This window comes from Ptychodera flava, chromosome 14, assembly GCF_041260155.1.
Source record: "Ptychodera flava strain L36383 chromosome 14, AS_Pfla_20210202, whole genome shotgun sequence".
NCBI classification, from domain to species: domain Eukaryota; kingdom Metazoa; phylum Hemichordata; class Enteropneusta; family Ptychoderidae; genus Ptychodera; species Ptychodera flava.
The window spans coordinates 19,951,917-19,977,815 of NC_091941.1; the positions used below are offsets into that span (position 1 = coordinate 19,951,917).

At 38.6% G+C, this 25,899-nt stretch overlaps 2 protein-coding genes across 6 annotated transcripts in view; one reads left to right on the top strand and one right to left on the bottom strand.

Moving 5' to 3' along the window:
• Nucleotides 1-18,614: 18,614 nt before the first annotated feature.
• Nucleotides 18,615-22,711, top strand: LOC139149674 (probable G-protein coupled receptor 75). The gene is made up of 2 exons (XM_070721537.1): nucleotides 18,615-18,867; nucleotides 19,544-22,711. Exon 2 carries the CDS (start codon nucleotides 19,684-19,686, stop codon nucleotides 20,950-20,952), a length of 1,269 nt encoding a protein of 422 aa, XP_070577638.1. The 5' UTR covers nucleotides 18,615-18,867; nucleotides 19,544-19,683; the 3' UTR covers nucleotides 20,953-22,711.
• Nucleotides 21,511-25,899, bottom strand: part of LOC139149672 (calcium permeable stress-gated cation channel 1-like) — a 43,103-nt gene continuing 38,714 nt past the window's right edge. For all 5 annotated transcript variants that reach the window (XM_070721532.1, XM_070721536.1, XM_070721533.1 and 2 more), the window contains one exon: nucleotides 21,511-25,870. In XM_070721532.1, the coding sequence (XP_070577633.1) occupies nucleotides 25,697-25,870 (174 nt within the window). In that variant the 3' untranslated portion in view covers nucleotides 21,511-25,696. The remainder of the gene's footprint in view (nucleotides 25,871-25,899) is intronic.

The following is a 25,899-nucleotide window of genomic DNA, read 5'->3' on the forward strand; positions in this document are numbered from 1 at the left end:
TAATTCAGATAAAAAACCTTGAAACATGTATTGACTAGGATCCTTTGTGGCGCAATAGGGGATAGTATAACTTTATTTCGTCATCGTCGAGGAATTTTCTAATATTTTAAGTACAAGACATATAGAAATCAATATTAATTCCTCAGAGTGGTTTTATTAGCTGAAAATACTGTTCTAGTGATAAACTTAAAGAGTTGCCGAACATGAAACTACAACAAATGTGGATTTTTTTTAGCGACGACAACAGTCCGTCGAACATGCGCAGTCGGTCAAATCAGGCACATTTCTGTTGAAAATAATAATGGCGGTTCTCACCAATGATAAGCTTGAGCTTGTTACGTATCCCTTAGCTTTATATTTACCACGGAAGGCAGATCATATTGAGCCACACAGGTGTAAATGTATAGAATAAGCATTGATGAACATGGACTTGGTAAATTAATAATACCATAACGATTTTGCCAACATTCATTTTAGAAGAGTTTTGACTCCTTTAGGAACAGAAGATCGGCGATGTCGGAAAGGTTTTTCCTGTGATGTTGTATGTCTTTTGTTGTCATGTTGTGCATATTTAATGAAAATATGAAACCAGATCAAGCGAAGAAGCCTGCGTTTGAAATAATTCAATTGGCACGGATGAGGGTTGTGAGCCGTCATACGTTGAATATTTCATCATCTTTTGATTCGCTTAGTCTTTGACAATTAGGGGGTCTCTCGGTGTTTGACATTGCATCTGAACTGCCTGCCACAGTCTTTATCTTTCGCGGGAATTTACTGTCAGTTCTGCCTGGCATAGTTTCTTGTTTTTGTTCGTATTGAACACCGTTTGAAAGAACACCAGCTGCGTTGCTGCCGCCTCCGCCTATCGGAGCGGTATTTTGCCCACGTTGAGTTTGTGTCCCTGTGTTCTTATCGCTGCCGCCGCCTCCTCTCCGATCATGACCCGTGATCCTGGGGCTGACGCAGAGCGAGTTCGTTCTTTCATTAATATCGCGTTGTTCTCTCTCGATGTTATCGAGACTGGTATCTGACTTTCCATCTTCGGAAAATGCGTCACCGGGTAAACCTGACTGGCTTCCAAGCCTCTGTTCTTGTGTGGATTGTTCGACTCCGGAAAACAGTTCCGGATCTGTCACTGTTGAGTGTACCTGATATTTGTCTGCGTCTGAGGACGACCCCACGGACATCGTGGGTGTGCCCGCGTCCACTCTCTCTTTCGAACGCAAATTGAGACCCGTTCTCACCGCGACTATGTCCGTTTGGGTTTCCGTGGAAACCTGGAATTCCCTGGCATCATCGAAAACCGATTCCACGGGCGTTTCCATGGTAACATACACATCGTCTGGTGTCAGGGACGGGTTGTCGCATCCTCCGTAATCCCCGTCCCTTTCCTCACTCGTTGATTTCTTCTTTTTCTTAAACCTCGAACTTCTCCGCCTCCTGGAGTCCCCTCTCGAGATTCCACTGTCGTCCTCACTCTCTTTCCCTTCCACTCCGCCCAACAGGTTGGAATGGGAGCTTGAGCGCCCCGTTTCTATGGTAACCGTCGTCACGCGAGCATCGCCAGTTAATCCGTGTTCCACTTTATCGATTGTCTCCGACGAGGAATGCAGAGATCCCGGTGTTCCCTTACCGTTCGGGACATGGGAATTGTTCAGAAAGTTTATGCCCAGGTCCTTGCTGTATTCCACGATGTCGTGCGTCACGCCTTCTTGTTCGTGGTCATCCTGTTCCTGGCTTGCTCCTCGTCTTCGCTCTGCTGTTCCTTCAGACGGTTTTCCCTGATCCTCGCATTCTTCTTGATGATCCGTTGACGGTCTCTGGAGTGGCAAGAGGCAAGAGATGTTACAGCGAGCAATAATGAGTCAGAAAAGAATCACGACAGAACCGCATATTTACATATCGTCTAAAAAAATACCACATTATCACCCCCACCCGGCCCGCGGAGCCATGTTGCACACAAAATAACACCATTCTCGTTCAGATTTCTGTTGGACCTGAGAAAGGCTCTGACGGGTTCCTTGAAAGGACAGTAGGCCTACCCGTAACTTTTGATGATGCCTTTCATTTTTTTGTTTTTAATATCTCTTCTGCTCCACAAAGTATGTTGAGAACCTGAACTTGCAAGACATAAAAAAGGTGACAAAAATTATCAAAAATTACAGACACTGCCCCTTTAAATGGGGATGTTATTTTAAAATTTGCAATAAACGCGATTGGAATAGGGCCGTTCACAGTTTACGTCACTGTTCTCTCATTAATATGCAAAAATAAATATTTGTCCGCATTTTTAGATTACGCTTTTGAAAATTACGCATGCAAGAACGACGAAAATACATCTCAGTGGGCGACTGCTAGTGTAACAATGAATTACTAAAAGGCATATTCACGACTCAGAGTACAAGCTGCAAAAACGGCTACGCATGCAACATTGACAAAATTTGTCCGCATTTCAAGCTGCGTGTCCGATGTCGCGTGCGTACAGCTATATTTAGTAACAACGGTGAACAGCGCTATTAATTTGGGAGAATTAATATTGTTCAAATTTCTCAGAGGTGCTATGTGCATAAATTACTCATAAAAACAAGTAGGCCTATATGACCTCAGGTAGAACGCTCCTTGGGGACAGATATTCAGACTCTCAAATTTCTACAATTCTTTTCTGATCTACCGCTTGTGGGGGCTCTTTTTAAAGCTCTTGGAAAAAGAAACTTTCACCGGCTTAGATTTTCGAAAATCCAAAATGTAATTTTTCCCCCACGGAGTTTACACAGGAATGGCGGCCATTTTGAATTTCAAATATCGCAAAAAATCGGGGTAATTTGTTTCGCTAGTTCCAAATTTTTGAATGGTGACCCCCCGATTTTTATTGCTGATTTGGTGAGAGAATCATGAAAGTTTCAGGAAAGTTTGAGCAAAAAGTTTTAAGTCTTTCGTTTTCGAGGTGCATACTACCTTAAAAAGAAAAGCAAATGAACTTATATTTGCAGATTAACAGAAAACGACGTTACTTCGCCAGCAAGTCATCCCAAATTAGTTCGATTCGTGTTGATATTTAAAATTGATGATGGCTACTACTGTATGCATTGTCTGTGTTCACTGAGTGAAACAAAATACAGATCGTGACGCGACAGCTAAAGGGCGAGATGATGAAAAATTTTAGCTTGTCCCCATAATTTTAACACAAGAAAGATTAAAAGAAATTCAAATGGCTTTAATTCAGTGAAAACTCTGACGCACACTACCGTGACTGAACGAAAATTCAAGTCAGCGAAAGTCAGTCACACAAAAGGAGTTTCAAATTGGTATATAACGCGTTCCTCATTACTCTCTCGCTTTTTTCCAAACTTCTACAAAGGTTTGTTTCGATTACATGTGCGTGATGATTATCATATTGAATATCGTGACTGGGTTTCAAGCCATAGGCTTTGATCATCGTGAGTTGCAATTACTTAGCCGGCGCACGTGGACGCTTGGAGCAGATAGTTATGTGTAAGAGCGAGGAATTATAGGTTTCCAACAGCTACTGCACGCTATTGTAGTGAGAAGACTCGTTTTTCACATACTTTAAACTATCTCGTTAAAAGATTCCAGGGTGGGGAGGGGGTACTCCTGATATTTTCAAGTTCATGCGGGGCTGTACCGCCCAAGCTGAAACATCTACCCATGTATATTTCATAAATATGATCCCATTGTTAGGGATTTGCTTAATGACAAATTGAATTTTCACCTTTATTCTGTTGCATGTGAAGGTTTCAGTAAAGCATGCATGGGACATTTGCTTTGTTATCGACCCATCTTTAGGGTTAGGGACTGGACATAAATTACAGGGGGGGCGGTGTTTTTCGAAACACCGCTGCATCAAAAATAGTGACCCTTCAAAAGTTCATGCACAAAAATTAGTGACCCTCCCCCTTATCCGTGCATGAAAATAAGTGACCCTCCCCTGTTACTCAATCTCCCCCCCAACAAACCTGCAATGTGTTCAAGACCTCCTTCTGACTTGCTATACTTTTGAAGTCCCCTCCCAAAAGGAAGGCAAAATGCAGCCGATATAACGCTTTGTCCAACAAATATCAAATCATATGTGTGTGATAATTCATGTAAATGTACTTTGCTTGAAGTGGCGGGCAAAAAGTGCATGCATGTACAAAAAATGTAATTTTTAGATTTCATCAATAATGTCGATTCACTATGCATGGCAGCCTATGATGAAACTATGAATATTTTTTTCCCAATAAAAAACTAGGTAAATCTGTGCATTTATGTACACCTAATTATTAGTATTAATGTTCATGACTAGACTACAGTGGTTTCAAGTCTATGGTTGTGCAAGAAATTTGATTTTGGAATTTCACTGAAATGTCCATTCACTATGCATGGTAGCCTATGATGAAACTATGAATATTTTTTCTCCCAATACAAAACTAGGTAAATCTGTGCATTTATGTACACCCAATTATTAGTATTAATGTTCATGATTAGACTACAGTGGTTTCAAGTCTATGGTTGTGCAAGAAATTTGATTTTGGAATTTCAATGAAATGTCATTTCACTATGGTTGTGCAAGAAATTTGATTTTGGAATTTCAATGAAATGTCCATTCACTATGCATTGCAGCCTATAATGAAACTATGAATAATTTTTTTCCAATACAAAACTAGGTAAATCTGTGCATATATGTACACCTAATTATTAGTATTAATGTTCATGACTAGACTACAGTGGTTTCAAGTCTATGGTTGTGCAAGAAATTTGATTTGAAATTTCAATGAAATGTCCATTCACTATGCATGGTAGCCTATGATGAAACTATGAATATTTTTTCTCCCAATACAAAACTATAGGTAAATCTGTGCATTTATGTACACCCAATTATTAGTATTAATGTTCATGATTAGACTACAGTGGTTTCAAGTCTATGGTTGTGCAAGAAATTTGATTTTGGAATTTCAATGAAATGTCCATTCACTATGCATTGCAGCCTATGATGAAACTATGAATATTTTTTTTCCAATACAAAACTAGGTAAATCTGTGCATATATGTACACCTATTATTATTAATGTTAATGTTCATGATTAGACTAGAGTGGTTTCAAGTCTATGGTTGTGCAAGAAATTTGATTTTTGAATTTCACCGAATGTTGATTCATTATACATTGTAGGCTATGAGGAAACTACAAATAACTCATAGGTTATCTGATCCTAAATTGTTATTCAAAAGTTGTTTGACCTGAAGCTTCCAGTTGTTATTGATGACATTTTGCACTATTCTGAATAGTTTGTATTCTGTCAATGTCCTCAAAAAATGAAAAATGTACATACAGCTTCATGAACATTTGACAACGACCTATACCCAATGTATTGTCAATGGGAGAATGATATCAAATAAGTGATCTCCCAAATTGTTATTGAAAGCGTCAATATAGGGGACAGTGTATATGTACAATAGAGGAGTTGGATAAGTAGAAATCATGACAACTTAAATCAATGTGGCTGCTTGGATCATCAATACATTGTTTATTATACCCCTTAAACTTGCGCCCGAAGGGCGCGCCGAAAATGGAAATGACAGAAAATGAAAGTGCCAGTAGGTATTTTTTCTTTTTTCAGTATTCCATATTCTTTAATACATGCACATGCAATTTCAGTTTTGATGCATAAAAAAAGGTGACCCTCCCCCATAGGCTTGCACAAAATTTTGTGACCCTTCAAAAATGCTTGCGCGAAAAATGGCGACCCACCCCCCAAAAAACACCGCCCCCCCCTGTAATTTGTGTCCAGTCCCTTATTTCGGATGAAAATCGACCCATGTTGAGGGATTTTTTTGAGTGAAAAAGTAACCCCTTCAGGCGGCATATAGCCGTTGTACCTTTTCTATGGGAGTACCCCCTCCCCGGAGAGATTCATTCTGTTATGTAGCTAGGAAAGCAAAGGGGTTCTGTTAATGTAACGAAAAAAAATGAAAAAATACGACTTCGCAATTTACGTCCTTCAGGTAACCAATGCCCACTTCTGTAAATGGCCTGCGCGCAACGATAACACTTGTACAGACCCTGTGAAGTCCAATTGTCGTTCCTGTCACGAAACAAATGACGGAAAACGAGGTAACGACGGCGCCAACCAGGCTCCCGCCAACTGTATAATTTCAACGGCACACTAGTGCTGCTCATTGCGGTGTGCTAAGCTTCAAAAGTCACGACATCGAAGATGCGCACGCAGACTTCTAGCCCCTCAGCGTTTTCTTATACCACCTTTTAAGGGCAATAGAGATTTATTAGTATGTTGACTTTTCAGATTTTTTTCAGAGGGCAAGTCGCCGGTGTCTTCATTTCATTAGTGTAGCAGACAGAGTTCTGTCTCAGAATTAGGCTGGTGCCAACGAGAAATAGAGGCTGTTCTACACTAACCTATATAGGAGGGATTTTTTCAACGATACAGAGGCCACTCATAATATTCATTTTCAGAGAGGTCCTTACTGTCGCTTGAGTACACTCATGCTCGCTTTTTGAAACTAAATTGGTCCGTGCCACGTTTTGTGTAACCATTTATAGATGAATTGTTTTTGGTTTTTTCTTTGCAATAAAATAGGAAGCGGGTGGGTTAAGCAATATAGCTTTAATAAGACTATCGACATCGACTCATTTATATTCGTGCCATGGTTCCTAAATAATAAAACCGTCCTGTGGTACGTGAATGGCCTAAAATGAAGAAAACTAAGTGAGTGATAAATAACTCGCTTGTTGATTTACTTCAACGCATACAATGATCGAAACATGTGCAAAAATATTTGCATTCTAAAGCGTTCGGTGAAATACATTTGCCGTGACGTCATCACGTGAAAACGACCTACATATAAGCAGAATGCATTAGAATTTTGCAGCTTCACTGGCTGGCACGAAATACCACAACTTGCACCAATGTCGCTGCATGCATCCCAACTTTGCGATGAGTAAAAAAAAAAAGATGTCACTTACTTCACCGCCTTGTAGCCTGAATAGATGCAAATTAGAACGAACAGACAAGCGAATATTCCGCCGACAACAACAGCCCCAAGATCCATCGCTATGGTAACGTGATGAACCAATATTTTAACTGTTCATCGATTAATATTCAGCAGGCAGTGTCCCCAGCGTGTCCTTGGGCTCAATATGCTGTGCACCAACCGATACGTGACAGTCTTTCCATGCCCACGAAGATCTTGTGGATATATCAATGAGCTTGTGGATGATAACTGGAGGCTGGTTTATTCGGCTCTTTCTGGGCTTATCTTCCCCTATCTGTGAAAACAAATGTTGAAGGTGAATCAGGTCATGGAATTGTCGTTTTGCGGTGGTTGGTTCCGAAAAGAGACAAGGACGATTTGCATACATACCCTGACACTGTTTTAGAATCTGCTGATCTTCAACCCGTCTACATAATTACTGATGTACATGATAGTATTCTGTGAACTGTTTGTAAATCTTTCGAGTGATCATTCTCCTCCCCAAATCACATCGAAATGACTTGTGATCTAGTTACCAATACAGCCAAACGTCATTGTTGACAACTGAATATTGTAATACGGACTAGCGCGGACACGGCGTCTTGCACACAGTTCATTGCTCACAAAGCCAACACTTTCTTTTTAAACATGAGAGTGTGTTTGCTTTACGGAACTAATTATCAGAAGTTAAAAAATTGTCCCTTTGGTTAAAAAACCAAGTATTAATTTGGTAAAGAAATTATGAATTGTAGCTCTGGACAACAGGAGACGGTCGAAATCGTCGTAAGTCCACAATTAATTTTGGGGTAGAAATGGATTTCGGTCGAAGGGAATACAGTCCGAACACGAGCGAGCAGTGACTCATGTATGTGAAATGGATGTCCTAATTAGATAAAAAAGAAAATTGTGATGTCGAAATTGTAAATATTGACATTTGAAATTGAAGAAGGAGATTAATCATATTGTCGATACACGACCACTTAGAATTCCTAAACGCTATAAAAGTGACTGTTCAGCTGTAGTCACACCTATATCTGAAAACAAAAATAATGAGCTCTTTAGCTCAGTTGAAATATCTTCATTTTATCAATGGTATTTATCTAGTTGTCCAGAACGCGCTGTTCGGCTGGGCCTACGGACACAATTTCTCTTTAAAAGCATATTATTTTCCTCGCAATAGGATCCCCTGTTATCTTCCTGTCTTATTCACCTTTCCTTTTACGTGTCAAAGAGGTGTCCTCAATACGCTGACAGAACCAAATAACATGCTCGTTTGGCACCCACTCACAATTGCCAAAATGTGATGTCACTCTGTGACAGAAAAGTATATTGTATCGTAATCAGCGTGACAATGGGAAGTTTTAAGAAAGTGGATTCCAAATGTCGATGGTTGATTTGGATATATACTAATGGAGTTATGACAAGTGGTCGCCATACGTCAGCAGGTTGGTTTTGTAAAAACACAAGATGGATATTTCCTTGTATTCACATGTACATATGAGCAACGTTGTAAATTGATCAAATTTAAAAAAGTGAGTGTACTGGGATACAAGGAGATGGATTACATACTTGTCTTTAAAGTGACTCTGTATTTGCTGGTGTTGGCCTACTCAACATAGGAAAAGTGTAGTTTGGTCGCCGACAAGGCAATTCATATCATCGATCACACTTGACAGATGGCGAACAACCCACGTATTCAGCTTCGGGGAATGGCAGCATAAACGAGGAAACCGAAGCACGGCTTGGAAAAAGAACCAAGGAAGGCGCCGTTTTCTTGAAATGGTGAACGGTTTTCGGGGCATCAATGGTTCGGGCTAGATGACGACTTAGTGTGGTGATCAGGGACATGCTTCAGGTATTCCATCACGGTTCAGTTTTCGATAGCAGGTTTTCAAAATCTTGTTCGTACAGATGTATTCATGTACACCGTATGTCACACTTGAACACACAGGAAAGTGTTCAAATTCTCAAGTGAAGGTAGCTCCCATAAACCGTTTGACAAATGGCAGATTTGCGAGATAACGTAACACGACCCGGTCACAACCATGTGGTAGTTACCTCAGTGTACTGTTCAATAATGATGGGTAAAATTACACAGATCACAGGTAATTCATGTTGTCGATCATTTACCTGTCACCACAGCACTCAGAATTGATCGCATTAACACACCGTCGCAGCTGACTCCGACCTCGGATAGAATCTCACGACCAAAATTACTACAGCACGCGGTAAATATTGGGCGCATCAGAACAGCCGTCAATCTAACTGTATTGATCCCATAAGATAGTCATCGCAATTTTGTAGACGTGTCCTAGATTCGCCGCTATCACATAGAATTTCAGCTGCCGTATAAGTCAATCCGCTAATGGAATAAAATGATTAATTTCTCGGGAAATCTGCCATGCTTACTGCTTGCGTCATATCCTCCGACAATTCCGACGTGCACTACGAAAAAGTGAAAATCGAATGCAATATCGGTTGTGGTGAATTTCAAACAAAACTGAATGAGTCCATCGACGAACGAATAGCAATGCCCACTTTCAGTTCGAAATCTGTACTTCAGGCCACCTATCTCAAAAGATTTAAATAACTACGAACTCCTTAGGTGAGCATGAAATATCGTATCGATTTATTGTGTCATACAAATATATTAGGCTGCGTTCATCAATATCCCCGGGGGGATTTTGAAAGGGAACTGGAAAATTGACGGTACATTGCGGGGGGGGGGGTTGAAAAAATCGAGGGACTGAACGGGGACTTGAAAAAAGTAACACCGATTAGGAGTATTATGATAGACCAATATTGAACCAAAATAAAGTTTTGTAAAAGAACATTCGCAGTTGTGTGCTGATTGTACACATTCAAAACATGTACTTTCTCGCACCCATACAGGGTAGCACAAATCACACGGCACTGCTCCAGCCACTTTGTTGTATCAAGGGAACATGAGTAGTGGTACGAACATAATGATCTTAGATTACAGCAGAGTGTTCAGAAATTTATGCTAATGTGTTCTGACAGTCTACACAATAATTTGCAGTATTATCCAGTAGAGACATGAAACCACAGGTGAGTGTCAAGTTGCGAGACAGATAAGTACTGTAAGTACTCGCTGACAGACTGTACGGGATCCTCGAATAATGCATGCGCACTGGACGACAAAGTTCAAGATGACTTCATGAGGCATTAGCTGATAGCCTATGCTGTCTATGGCTTAACATATGGTTCCCCTCGGGCCTTTAGTCACTCGAACTCGAGAAACATATATTTTGTTGAGACTCACAGCGAGAGGCAAAGGCGAATAAGACTATATTGTTATACAAAAATGTAACCAGTAAATATGTGTTATTTACATGACATTCAAGCAATGCTCTTTTTAGGTCGGCTGCCTGCAAAATTGATCGGTTATCAGTTAATTATGACAGTCACTTTTCTGGGCTGTTTCACCTACTGTATAAAATTGTTATTAAGCCATAATGTCATGTCCATGCAGAGTTTAGCTGATGTTTTGAGATTCTGCAAACCACTACACTTCAGAGAAAAAGAAAAATAATTATTATAGAGTCTATGGATTGTAACGTTTTACGTGAAGTCTGTGTTCTGTCGGCCCTATATTCAGATTCTAATCATTGCGTTTGTCTCCATGTCAATGTTTGTCAAAACGAACAAACACAGTTGTCTTTCCCAGACATAAAAAAGTATAAATTGCTGCAAAATGTATTCTATTTTCATAAATTTTCCGTCTCGGGAGGGGCCATCTGCTACCCTCCCCAACCAGCAAGCTGGCTGCACTTCTTCTCTCCTTGCCGCAAATACACATTCTTTTAGAGAACCCTGCATTTTAAATACCATGTTTGATGTAGTTTTTGTATATATTCACCATGTACAGTTGTTTTTTTTACTTTGAGGGGAAGTTATCCAGTTTACATTTTCCCCAGCTATTTAAATAGAATGGTACGTCCCAATCATAATATATATATATATATATATATATATATATATATATATATATATATATATATATATATATATATATATATATATATAATATATATATATATATAAGAGTGTCAAGCTAGGAATCCTTTCCTTTCTGTCTGAAGATTGCATGAAACTTAAGTAACAGATTTCATTACTCTGTACTTGAAGTAATTTGTGTTATTATTTATAACGCTCTGCTCAGCATCGAGCACTGTAATTTCCCACGAGGACATCTGTATACTTCGATATATATATATATATATATATATATATATATATATATATATATATATATATATATATATATATACATATACACACACACACACACACACACATATATATATATATATATATATATATATATATATATATATATATATATATATATATATATATATATATATATATATATATATATATATACGAGCAGGACGTAGATTGATGTCTTCATCGGACTGGCAGAGTGCTCAATAGCTGAACTAGAGCCATAGGTAGATGAAAGTCCGGAGCTGGATTATTAGATTAAAACATTTATTCGCTACTCAGAGTTTCGTGCATCTTGCGATGCAGTCATCAGGCATCAGTCATCATGCATCAGTCATCCTGATGACTGCATCGCAAGATGCATGAAACTCTGAGTAGCGAATAAATGTTTTAATCTAATAATCCAGCTCCGGACTTTCATATATATATATATATATATATATATATATATATATATATATATATATATATATATATATATATATATATATATATATATATATATATATATATATATATAATTAAATCCCTGAGAACGGATAGAGCGACTAATTAAGATCTGTGACCTGATAAAGGAGTTAGCGATTGCCGCTGTCCGACAAGTTACTAACTACATTGCATAATAATCTAAGGAATGTCGCCTCAAGGGTCAAAAGAGAATGGAATGTAATGTGTTTCTGTACATTTGACGTCATACAAGTATGAAATAATTTCTCCTCAATCAGCGACAGAATACTTATGTTTGCCGGGACGGAGAATATTTCTTTGAACTTTATCGCCTCGCTGTCGACGGTGAGTAGTTTATCATATCAAAAAGGTGGCCGTCCTTCGTCATCCTCTCTTCTGTATTTTTTTTAGCATTTTCCCTCGTTGTTGAGGACAAATCTTGTGAAAATGCACTTTCCACAACTTTCCACAATTACTTCTGTCACATTCTCTCAAATGATGATAAAATTCGCACATTTGGTGCTTTGCTGTGGTTGTGTCAAAGCATTTTCACACTGTGAAGACCGAGACAAGACTGACCCCGGATCCTGCATGCACAAATCTATATACTGTCCAGAAAGTGCACTGCCATTGTTTAAAGACCAAGATGTCAGAAAGTTTACTGTTATACACCAATAGGAACGCCATGATGTTGAAAACAAATCACAACAAAAGGAGCGCTTGTATGATTAATGTCTTTGATTGTTCGGTTTTGACGACAATGAAGGTGAGATTTAGATTAATAGATCATCAGAGGCATACAGCTTGAATATTGAATGTTAGCGCAATGGCGCGAACGTTGATTTTCCTTCATCACTCAAACTTAAAAAATGCCGGCTCTTTGTCGAAACAACAAAGAAGGAGTTTCAGATTGTATCATGACTTAGGTGTTTCTCAAACCATGGAATGATCTCAAGCCATGATAACCGTGACATAACCTTCATATTTCGGTTGTAGGCTACATTTGATGATCTAAAATAATAATGAAATTTAATTTAATTTGTTGTAATAATAATGAAATTTGATATTTATATCTATCAGACCAATTTCTCAGTTTTTGGTAAACGCTTTGTCTGAAGGTTTTTTAGTCTTTAGGGATATGTGTCATCACACGCCTGAAGCCAAAGAGATCATCCATTTTTGTGACGTAATCAAAATGTGATATCCACATGTAAATTTTTAGGCTTATTTTGCCATTTTTTTCAGAACGTCCTCTTCTCCGTAAGTGCCTGTTTTGAAGCTGCCATACTTCTTCCTTAAATTCCTCGCTGTATTTTTTCATTCAGATGTGTTCAATTTGTTCATTGGTTTGACACTTTTGTAAATTATCTTTTTCTAGTTGTCTTCGGTTTTTTCTTGTTTCTTTTTCGTGTTGTTGTTGTTATTATTATTTCTTTGAATTGTTAACTCGCATAACTAATTAAATATCAAATTGTTAACTCGTATAACTAATTAAATATCAGACAGGATCAAATAATTTAATAATTGCTTCTATAAAAAAGTCACCTAGCGTATCGTTGAAGTTACAATTTGTTCGGTGGAATGAAAAAAGTTCGCGCCGCCGCTTGCTGCATATAAATCACAGTAATGTGTCGATGGAAGTTTTCGTCAGTCCTAATACATCGAGCCTCAGAGATCATTCATTTTTGTGACGTGTCATCTGATAGTTTTGTGTTATGCAGTGATTGACAACGCTGCAATTGTACAAAGATAAATCGGTATACACAGATGGAGTGAATTTCATAGATTAACGTTTACTGGTACTCATCGTTGTATTTTCCACATCTCAATAGCTTTGTCTAATAAGTGTTATAGTACAGAGTCAAATTATCATAGACACTCGCAAAAGTTTTCGAGTGTCTATGGTCAAGTTAGTGAACACGCATGGATTCACAATTTGTGTGTCTAGTCGATTCATCCTTGAAAATCAATTTGTGAGTATAACATCTGGTGCATCTTGAGTTTTATGGCAGTACAAATTATAGATATACATTGATATACGGAAAAATAAATTATCGTCATGGTATTTAATTTATTCTGTATTTTGCCGTAAATATCAGAATTATTACAGGTATTTCTTTTCGGACGTTTATTGCTGATTTCACAGCAGAAGGGCAATGCTTATTGGTGCAAATATCATAGATGTCGCATCTTATCATTTTATTATGATTAACGCGACGAGATGCCTCACTCCTGTATGTAAGAACTCACTTTTCACTGGATTAAACGCCTACGTTAACGTGCAGTACGCAGTGTAGACTAATAAGCTGTTAATACGTCTTCATGTAAATGTTTGACATTTGGTATGTGTACGTCTGTCTGTTATTCGCTCAGTTATGGTGTGTTATGTTACGGCTGAAAAGTGTATATGTATATATATATATATATATATATATATATATATATATATATATATATATATATATATATATATATATATATATATATATATATATATATATGCACGCCCTCGATTGAAAATTCTGACTTGCTTCGACCTGCAGTAGGAGGATAGGCTATTCAACATTCGCCTGTGCATACAAACAATGAAATTTCATTTGGATATCTTTTGTGTATTGTAGACCATGGGGAAAGAGTTAATGGAATGTCCCTCTTTAACTCCCTCTTCATTGTGGTTTGGTCCAAATGTGGTATTATTAATGGTGAGTGTGGATCTATGTACAGGGAACTATGGGAGTGAAGTGTCTTCCGTGTACGAGTGAAATCGGACAGGAGTGTTACATCTCCTGTCAATGCGATATGTCCAGTACGGCCTCCCTATCATTCAGTTGCTAGTGTCAAAACATTCAAAGCTGAATATTCTTCATACAAGCATATAACAAATATCAGTATTCGTCCTCTAAAAATAGATTCAATTGTATATTTTCTGAAAAGGAACAAATAGTTTATAATAAGTTTGATCAAATTTATTTTTTTATTTAAGTTTAATTTGTATTTTCGACAGTTACGCCGGACGAGGAACGTGAAGTTGAATGTCGAAGGACAGTTTTCATAAATCAAATACGATATGGAAAAGGCGCCATTATGGTATTTTAAAACCATGATGGGTTTACTCAGCCACTGAAAAGAGAAGTCTCGTCCACTACTTTAGGAAATCCGCAGAGAAAGATTCCATTTGGCTCTATAAACATGCGTAAGAAGGATTTATTGTCATACAGACCAGCTCGTCGCGTGCGATACTTTCGACACAATCATCAGGCGAGATAAACTTTGAATATCCAGTCTTTTCATTTCAGCGTAGATATATTGTCAGTGAATATCCGGGCAACTGTTGTACTGTAGTGATCAGATGAGAACTCGTTCGATCTTTACGATGTGAAGATAGGTTTTCATAGTCACGATTCATGTCGTTTATTTTTTAATTAAGGGACGGTCCAATGTTACTTTCGAGTAAGCTGGGGATTTCCAGGGGCGATCAGTTTTTCCCGGGGGGGGGAACGAAAGGGTCCGAGCAGCAAAATATTGCAGAACGTTAGGGAGCTTGAAAACACTGTAGTTGATTCTATAGTCCCGTCATTTGTCAAAATAACGTGTCCTCAGGATAGAGGAATCGGATCGTGTGAGAATTGCATGTTTTACGTGTCAAACTCACTGTTATAAAGACTCGGATCCCGCAGAGTGCACAGTATCACGCCAGGCTGTTTCTAACATAGGATTAATAATAGTATTGAGCACGCATCCTCTTACAGTCACAGCAGCAGGTCTTAGAATCATCCATAATGACTGATGTAATTTCTTTACTAGGTTGCTCCATACATTCAATTTTTTGACAGATTGAACGTCGAGGTTGCCATTCGTTCTCTGCAGTGGATCCTGTTTGGCATCAAGGTACACACTAGAATCTTCTTTTTTTTCTTTACTTTGCGCCTCGAAAATGAAAGACTTAAACTTTCGCCCAAATTTTCCTCGATGAAACTTTTAACCATTCTCTTCGAAATAAAGAATAAAAATCTTGGGGTCACCGTGCGAAGTTTGGTAACAGAAAAACAAATTACCTAAAATTTACCGATATTTGACATTCCCTATGAGGAAAAAAAATCGATTTTCAAAAAAATTAGAAGGTGAAAACTGTCTCTATTCCAAGAGCTGTAAAATGAGTTCCCATGAGCGGTAGATCAGAAAAGTACTGTAAAATTTGAGAGTCCGACGTGCATTCTACCTTAAAGGTATACAGTCATCTGTAATCTCATTATGCCCATATATGGTCAAGGGGGCGTTCCTTGGTATTCAAAATGCCCGTGTGAAGGCGCTGTTTTTAAAAAGTGACCACCCGCTTAAAATCTATGATTGGTTAGATTTTCTCTTTCCATGGTAACTGTGGCAAAATTGGAACAGGTGACAGTATACCTTTAAACAGGAACGCAGGATGACGAGTTACGTCACGGCGTGTTCCAATTGGTGAATAAAATAATTACGAATACGTCATCAGAATTTGTCACTCATTAAAAATAACCTTGATATGCGTAACAAGATGGTAACCCTGCGCCTTCATCGCATAATGAATTTCAATGCGGAATGTCATAGATTTTGTAATTTGTAATTGATTGTTCCGTGTTTCTAGATGACTTTCTTATCATATGGTGAGTCATGGAAAGAACTATTTTAAAACTGTCAGAGCGACATTATTTTACAACTAAGTTTTCCTGGGAGGGCAATCAAAAGTGTATCGGGCAGAGGGACAACCCCTCAGCGATAACCCTGGAGTAAAAATCTGCACTCTATGTGTGTCAAAGGTCAACCCATCTTCCACACATTTCCAATGTCAGGTAAAAACCTCGCAAGGCATGTATTATGATATTTGTTTTCAAATAATTGTAAAGCTTACGAATGGCATAGGGTACTTTTTGCAAGTGGAGTTTTTCGCTCTGGAAAGTCACGGTTGTTTGTTCAGTGCGTGTGTCAATGTTTAAAGGGGGGGGGGGTAGTCGTCGGAACTCTGCTCAAAGGTTGCCAGGGACCCCTACGACCGATGTAAATACTGTATCTAGGGTTCGTCGGCGGTTGATGAAAGTTGAAACATGCTTGTTAGCAATGAATATCGTAAACTTTATATGTTGCAGCTATGTTGAAGTGATGCATATAGATATCATGCATGGAATATATTGTTTGTAAACAAGAAAGTCGCACACGCGCAGTTCCGACGACCACCCCCCTTTAACTGCTTCTGAATTAATTGTTCACGAGTCTAGCGCTCTCGTCGGGCTAAGCTGCATGTCAGATAAACGGGGATGATAAGCCTGGCATAAAAGTGAAACCATCGTGACCTTGTCCGTCGTGTTTTATTTCTAAAATTCATGAAAATTTTCAACTGAAAACTGTAACTCTCAAACCCAGCGAATTTCTCCCTTCCGGAAAATAGGTGGTCATGTGATGACTACCCCATCCCCACTCCACCCCTCAAAAAATAACGGAGAGAGTAATCTGGTAATAAGACAAATATGACGGTCCTACGTATGTCACGTAGTTCTGCCATTTCTCCAGTGACTCGTAGGTAAAAAAATCTTTTAGAACGTTGCGTTGAAATGCTGTTATATAAAAACTATAAAAACGTGGCATCATCTTTGCTATTACGACAATAGTGTGAAGACGGTTTTAATTTCCGGCGTGTGATCCCTCTTACTGTCATGATCGAAATCATAGAACCGTCTGAGAGGGCGTAGTCGCTGGTTCTGATGCAGGTTCAAATGCGACTGTTTCTCCTTGCTCACAGACTTAGATACATGCCTCCAAAATTGCGTACCCGGTTTCAGTTTAAATGGTGGCATTTATCGGATCGACAGAAGCTTTGAAGCCAATAATGTATTGTAAGAGAAGGTTGGCAAATTATCACATTTGCTCTCCTGTCATTCATTCGTATAATTTAATTGATCATCGTCTAAAGCTCGCAAACAACTATTGTACTGTACCGTCCCTAGATAATAATATAACCAATTTGCGTTATCCTTTACTACAACATTGTCCTATCTTAAAGTGTGTCCTTTGGACACTTTGGATAGATGAGCTATGAAATTATCACATGTCATTTCGAATGATCTGCTGACAGGTAAGTTTGTAGATCGCAAGAAACTGTGAAGAAATTACGGAAGTTATGATGCAAGGAGGTCATTATAGAAGAACCACGATACGTGGAAATTCATTTTATACGAAAACGTGAAACAAGCGGAAACGTTGCTTTAAAAGCTTTCTTTTTCAAAGAAAATTCCTGGCTACATCTAGCAGAGGATGGGGCTGGGTTAGACTGTGTGATCCCTTGGGCTCTGGGTGGAATTTTTGCCATGCATGCATTGAATGAGACATATCGCTAGACAATCGAGCAACAGGTAGATCACTTTTGATGAAAATGTCCACGGTATGTGCTATTGTCGGCTATGTGTCACAGACAGTTATATTGTGAATATTTCCTCGGCTTAGGTGAGCCGAGTGTACATGTACGCTGCATTGTACTTGACAGTCGGAGCGAAAAATTTCACTGAACTGATTTTTTTTTCAAGTGAAGGGGACGATCAGTGTCCACGGTGCGGCCTAAAATGTCATTGGTAAGTCGTTGAATCCATGCCCGGGGCAAAAAAGGGACACTTTACATATCAAGAACTTGTTTGCAGCTTGGCCACAGTGTTTTCCTACGTTGTTGACGGGGACCGGTAGAGAAAGAAGTATTGAAAGTACAAATGCCAGTAATGTAATGCAGCCCCAAAAGAGAACAAAAGACCCGCTATTGTCTTGTCCTTTTGATAGAGGTAGTTCGGAGAGACCATAAGTGTTATCGTATCGAAGGGAATAACACTGCAGTGGCAGTACTAGGATATATGGAAGGCGTCCAGAAGTATTAAATGTGAAAAAGTGCGTCTCTGACACTGGACACTCAGGCTCGCCTTACTTCACATTTCGACTTCGACACAGAAAAGTCAATGTCACCGGAGATGCCTACATTGTAAAAGATCTGACCGTATGAGTACCTGGTTGTTACGAGCACCTGTCACTTGCTGTTGCCTGTTTATGTTTACCTTTGTGGTCGTTCTCTCGGACATTCGCAAGAAAACTTTGCTAAAGAAATGTGGTCGATGTCAATGGAAAAAACGGGCTCCCGTTTCGTGGGTGGTGAGGCTATTCCACCGACAACAACAAGGTATGAAATGCTACCTTAGGAAGTCAATTAAAAGGCAATTTGAATGATATATATTTGTGATAAACTGTTGTTACTATTTCCCAATATGGTGCGTTCCATCTTGATCGAAAACTTCATTTAAGGTGGCAAATTAGCCGATGTAACAGTCTAGACCATAGTCATAGTTCCGTTACGTTTAAAAATTTACGGAAATAGGGATATAAAAAGTGTGTCGCGTAATTACATTTATTAATGAAGTAAAGCTGTAACCGAAGCGGAAGCAGCAAATTTTTGTGTAGTCACGATTTATTTCAAAGATTGCGAAAAAATATTAAGGTAGGTGATTTTAAGATACGCACAGGGTGTGCAACAAAACACGCGTACCTTTCATTTCGCTTTATTACTACGCTGACAAGTTATAAATTTCCATGCGTTTGCGCTTTTGTGGTATTTTTTACTTGTTTCGCAAAAAAATCCCTCCACCTTCAGGGTGACTGACCGTAAATTTCACCTGACTGGAATATGTTGATTCACGTGAAAAGACGCCCTCTGGCTGTAAGACAATAATCCTTTTGATGACAGTTTTAGACCCGTCTTCTTTTTCTCCACTCTTAGAGTAATTATCAACCTTTTATTTGTGCTTCCACAACTACGACAAACACAAATTCCCCCTGCGTGTTCTGACTTGCTCTTTCAGATAAGAGGATCGAGAAAATGGTAAACAGTTATCGAAGTCCCCAGGAGAAGATCTACCCCACCCTGTCAGATTTTCACACCATCTTCTCGTTTTTAATTGACGTGTACTTGTCAATGTGAGAGTGTGCTAAAAGCTGCAGTATGTTCGGAGATATGAAGCCACCAACAACATCGCCGGAGCCACCGCTGGAGCCACGGGAAGTTGATGGAACATACGTGGAAACCGTAGTGATCTGTTCGGTAGTGCAAATTTTGATCATATTCATCGGCGGGATGGCCAACGTTGTTGTGATATGCACCACAATTTACGCCAGACGATTTACTTCCAATTTCGACCTGTTGATTTTCACTCTCGCTCTTGCCGATGTACTGGTTTGTGGCGTCATAACGCCGATGACCTTGTTTTCGATGCACGCAGAAATGAGACACCCAAAGCAGTATTGCCTTTCTTTGGTTTTTATTGGCGTCTTAGGAGGAATGGTTTCCTTGGCAACACTGTGCGCCATCGCCGTTCACAGACACGCGATGGTAGTCTGGCATCCCAAGCAGAAGGCGACCAAGACAACATCTTTTCTGATATTGTCAACGTTGCTTTGCATCGGTGTAGCGCTGGCAACGCTGGTCACCCTGCGCCTACGGGGACTTTGGGTGGACAAGTACGGACATTGCGCGGTCGTCACGAAGCAGACGACACATTTCGGGGATGACATCTTTCTCTCGTATTTAGGTCCCGTCTTCTTGCTCTCCATTGCCACTGTCATTGCCTGCTACTGTTGGGTCGCGCATGTCGTGAGAAAACAAACCAGAAAGACGACAAAAACGCCGATAAACACCGAAAGTGTGGGTTACAAAAGCAAAGCAATTCCAGTTACACAGTACACTATGAACAAAGAAACAAAAGCACTTAAAACGTGTTTTGTGGTAACCATTGTTCTCATTTGCTGTTGGGCGCCGATTTTCATTACCCAAATATTGGAAAAAATTATCAACTGTCCTTCTGAAACTCTCCTGCAGATTAAAATTGGCAGTTTGACTTTGTTGCTGCTAAATTCAGCTTTGAATCCATTCATATATGCGATAAATAGCACCACCTTGAAACAGCGGGCCTCAAAATTCAAACACAAGCTTTGTTTTATTCTGGGTTGTGTGCGTCTGAAAAGTCGGACAGTCGAGACCAAAGTGCGCGCTATCGGACAAGAAAGCGTGGACGAGACTGAAGATCAATCGACCTTTGATGACACGTCGACATATACATCGTTCGGGATTTTAAGTCCAAGGGAATGCAGACGACAGCTACAAACTGTTGGCGCCAATCCCGTGGGCGCATCTATCGCTCCTTTCAAACCAAAGGGCGGGGACGCTCATAATGAAGGAGATGAGACTAAACTTTTTTATGCATTGCCACGTTAATCCACAGGTTCCTAGATTGAGGGAGAAGTGTTCATATTTGTCAACAGAAATAAACCGGAAAAATGTACAATTATTTATGATAATAAATAAATGCGTAGAGCAACTGAAACAAAGGAACGTCATTGGTTATTTCATCCTATGGCAGCTGTCAGGCCAAGTTAAGGTAGTATGCGCCATGAAAGTGAAAGGATTAAACTTTTGCTCAAACTTTCCTCAAGGAATATTTCAACCATTCACTTTCAAAATAAAGAATAGAAATTGGGGTCACCTTGCAAATTTTGGAACTATACATGGAGAAACAAATTACACAAGATATATAGATATGTAAATTCAAAATGGCTGCCATCTCTGTGTTACTCTATGTATCAAAATAAAAGTTTCAATTTTCGAAAAACTAAGACGGTGAAAAGTGTTCTTATACCAAGAGCTTTAAAATGAACCCCGACAAGTGGTAGATCAGAAAAGAATTGTAAAAGTTTGAGTCCAAATATCTGTCCCTGAGGCGCATTCTACATTAATGACAAAATGTTTGAAAGACGAAAGGTTATGACCACATGCTGACTCTCTTTTTGTATGTATTTATTGACATAAATTTACATACATTATTCTCACTTCAATAGTACACAATTATTTTACAGGGTTCAATATGTATTGTCACCATGGATACATTATTTTTACTTTCCAAGTTTCACTCTACCATCTACCATTCAGTATCAAACTACCACATTCATTCCTAAACATCATTAAAGTCAATGTACCATCACATTTCACTTCTGGTATATGATGTGTTGCCACTGCAAATCATGGGTAACCTAGGGGGTAAGACCCTCCAACGTCAAGTTTTCAGTGTGCTAGGAGGCTTTTGTAACATGGCTGTGCCTGCACTATAATCAAGACATCACAATGTAGTTGGAGTATATATTAGTGGTATAGAATTCACATAAGTCAGGGTGTAAAAAATACAAATATCTGGTCTTTGGAAGAGACATTTCCCATTTCCTTCCAAAATACCTTACTGACTCTGAACATGAAAGATTTATTTGACACCATATACTCCAACACTGTACAGGATAAATTTGATCATGCTGCTGTCACATGAATTGCATCACAATGAGATTATACCCATGCGAAAGTGACCATGGTCTACCATGAACTACTATGTTAGTTCATGATCATATGACCATGAACAACCTTGGTAGTTCATCATTGACCATGGTTAACTAGGGTTTGTTAAATGGCACAACCCACCATGGTCAACCATGGTCACCAACCATGGTCGTCCAGGGTTTGTTAAATGGCACAACCTAACACGGTCAACATTGGTTGTCAACCATGGTCACCAACATAGGTCAACCATGTGACTTTTGCCCTCACACATAGAAGTCAGAGGACACCACAGCCACTTTGGTATTGTGACAGGTTATACATTGCCTGATATTTACAATGTACATGTATCTTTATTCTACTGATTTCCACAACAATATTCTTAAGTTCTCACACAACCTGGAACTTTTCTACGACGGACATTCACTGATGACAAATATCACTCGGTGTACTCTCTAAGATTTTTTTCTTGAAATACAAAATAAAAATATGATATGACATTCTGGGATATTATTGCACTAAAGTTCATGGCACATCATGTACAAAACCAACTGACTGCTTGATTGATATAGAAGTGCGAACACCCCTAAAGAGGGGCTGGGTCAAGGAATATAGGATAGGAACAGAATCATGTTGGAAAGTGTTTGTATTACAATGTATGCAGAAAAAAAATAATGGAATGAGAAGGTATGATCCCTGTGATGATCATAAATGAATCACTCATCATAATCATGATCATAATGATCAGTATCATCATAAGCACTATCATAATCATGATCAGAATCATCACAGTCATGATCATCATGATCATCACCATCACTTTCCCATGATGGCCTTGAGAATTGAGATGATGATGATGATGATGATGATGGAGATGGTGATAAATGTGATGACATTGATCATAGAACAACAAAGATGATGATGTAAAGATGCTGATCATTACTACTTGATGTAAAACAGTAATACAAAGAACCTAAATCTCACAGAGCTCCTGCAATGACAAGCACATTTTTAAAGAATTTTGGTTCATCCATTCTCACAGATATAAGTCATCTTGATAACCAATTTCATTGGCTTCTAAAACTGATAACAGAAAGGTACACAAAGCAAAATTGCACAGCTGGGCTATATAAATAAAATCCGGAATTGAAAGAAATCATGATTGTCTTGAATAACACTTTTAAGATATGGTAAATATATATTAAGTAGAGGTCACAAATCTATAATCACTGTATTTGATACCAACATCCAGTAAAGTTTTCAATCGTGGTGGGGGGTGCGGTTCTAAGTTCTCTCATAGACGAGATCTTTCCATACTTCTATGAACCAACTCTTGGAGATTTGAAGCTGACAGAACTGACCATTGACAAAGTCCACCACTAGGGGGCAGCATAACTTTCCCCTTTATAAGTAGGTCAGGTGATGCTGGGATATCAAACTGTTGCATAGGGTCAGGTAAACAGTAAGAGAAATTCACAATTAGTTCAAACATCAAACAATGAAATAGACATACAAAAGTTCACCAGACTGGTATACACAACTTACAAGCAATACTCAAATAACTTTTTTGTCATTTGCAAAATGTACAAGACACACAGAGTTAATAGCTAACAATAAATCTCTTTCACTTAAATGGCTCTATATTTCATATAATTTCCTGTATAGACTATATATTATATTAAATATATACAGAACTGAACATCAAAACTATTATGTTCCATTTAATCTTTGAATATTACATCTGAAGATAAGAATACTTGGGGCTGCCGCGCTGCATTAACTGATTTTTAATACTTGGGTATATTTATATTACCAGGGATGGTTGTTAAGTTGTTGAACAATGTGTTTAATAGACATTTGTCTGATGTATATTCGGCGTCAGTCACCACAGTAGTGTCAATTAACAAAACACATATGTCTGGATAGACTCTGACCTAACCTGTACCAAACAATGGACACAAAGATGGTCACAGAATGTCAATTTCATGACATGTACATAGCATTGTTGTACAGCACATGAAGAAGGATGCTTCCTTGACATGTACATTTCCAGCTAATATATAACTTCTATTATATGTTTCTAGCTATATAATGGTCTACATATCGAAACGAAAGTATGACTGCGCAATAAACCAACTGATGGTTGGACTAAACATTACTTTGCGTCATCTCAGAAGCGATGCCATCACATCTCTATTTCCAGTTAATACTTAAAGTACATTTTACACTAGCTACAGTATTGCTTGAACTACAAATATTGCCAAATTGTTCAACAGCAATTAACAAATATTGCACAGAAGTGTATCTCACTTTTTTGAACCCCTCGAGTTTTTGATAGTTCTTTTGAGGGGAACACTTGATCATGGTGATTCCACTCAACATGGCTTTTTAACTAAAAAAGGAGAGCTGATTTCAACAACTTAGTACACTGTCTTCTTCATTACAAAAAGTCAAAGTAATGTTGGAGTACTTCTATTTTATAAGGCTCTTAACAGGCTACAGATTATCTTATTAAGTTTGTTTTCCCCAAAGTTCGATAACATGAAATTAAATCCAGTAAAATATCTGTTCTTTCTGATGTTGAAAACTGAACTTTCTTCTCACTACACTCACAAAATACACACCGAGGAAGATGTACACACTGGAGCACCGGTGCATTTCTGCTCAGCAAATCAAAACCAGTGCTTATGTATTTCAGAAACTTTTGCTGACCTTATAGTTGTTGTGTTACAAGGTTAAGGTAGAACGCGCCTCGAAGTTGCAACACTTAAATTTTGCTCAAAATTTCTGTAAGGCAACTTTAAATCATTCCTTTTCAAAATCAAGAACAAAAATCTGGGGGGACTGTGCAAAGCTTAGTACTAAAGAAAAACATTATCTAACACAAAATTCAAAATGGCTGCCTTTTCTATGTTAACTCTATACGGATATTAAATTTTGATTTTCACAAAAATAAGACAGTGAAAATTTTCTTACTCAAAAAGCTTTAAGATGAGCCCCTACAAGACTGGTACACCGAGAGAATCAGAGTGTCTGTCCCCGAGGCGTATTCTACCTTAATACCACAAAGTCCACCGTTTATGTTAACATAACATGTTGAGATGAGAAACTCTAATCAAAGTTTAAGAATCACAGTTCACATGACTTGTCACATAGATGTCTTCTAGTTATTACTCCATGACATGTCATCTGTACACACTCAGAGAATGGAATTCATAGGGTGTGAAGTTTCTTACGAGGGACAATAAACTCAGAGTGTCAGAATAAACATGCAATTCAACAGCATTCTGGGATAACTTCAAGAAATACCATGCTGCAAAATATTACAACATACAAAATGATGGCATAAAAATCATTGGGTTGTATCAAAAACTTAGGCAATATGAAAAATGTTACGCATCATAAAAATTGCCACTTGGGATGGTAAAATGATTTCATTCATTACGACATGAGTTAAAACATCAAGATGTTAATAGTGTTTTTTTTGTTTGTTTGCAAAACCGGCACAAATTCTGTCAAAACATTTGACGCAAAACATATAAAGCAACTGCTATGACGGCTGCTTGAAATTGGAACATTACTTATTTTCAGTTTCTGGGGATATTGCAATATGCTAATCTCATGCAAATGACTTTTTGACCTATTCCATGTTCTGGGTCAGTGATGCGCTCTCTTTGTTGGAGACATCCGCCGGGATGTATTCACCAGAGGTAGTTGCTCCATAAGCCAGGCGAGGAGGCGCTGCGTGTCGGGCACTCTCCTCCCCTTCCTCTTTCTTATCTTCAAGTTCATGGAGGACATCGGGGACAAAGTTCTGAAAAATTTAGGAAAGGCTGCAATTTT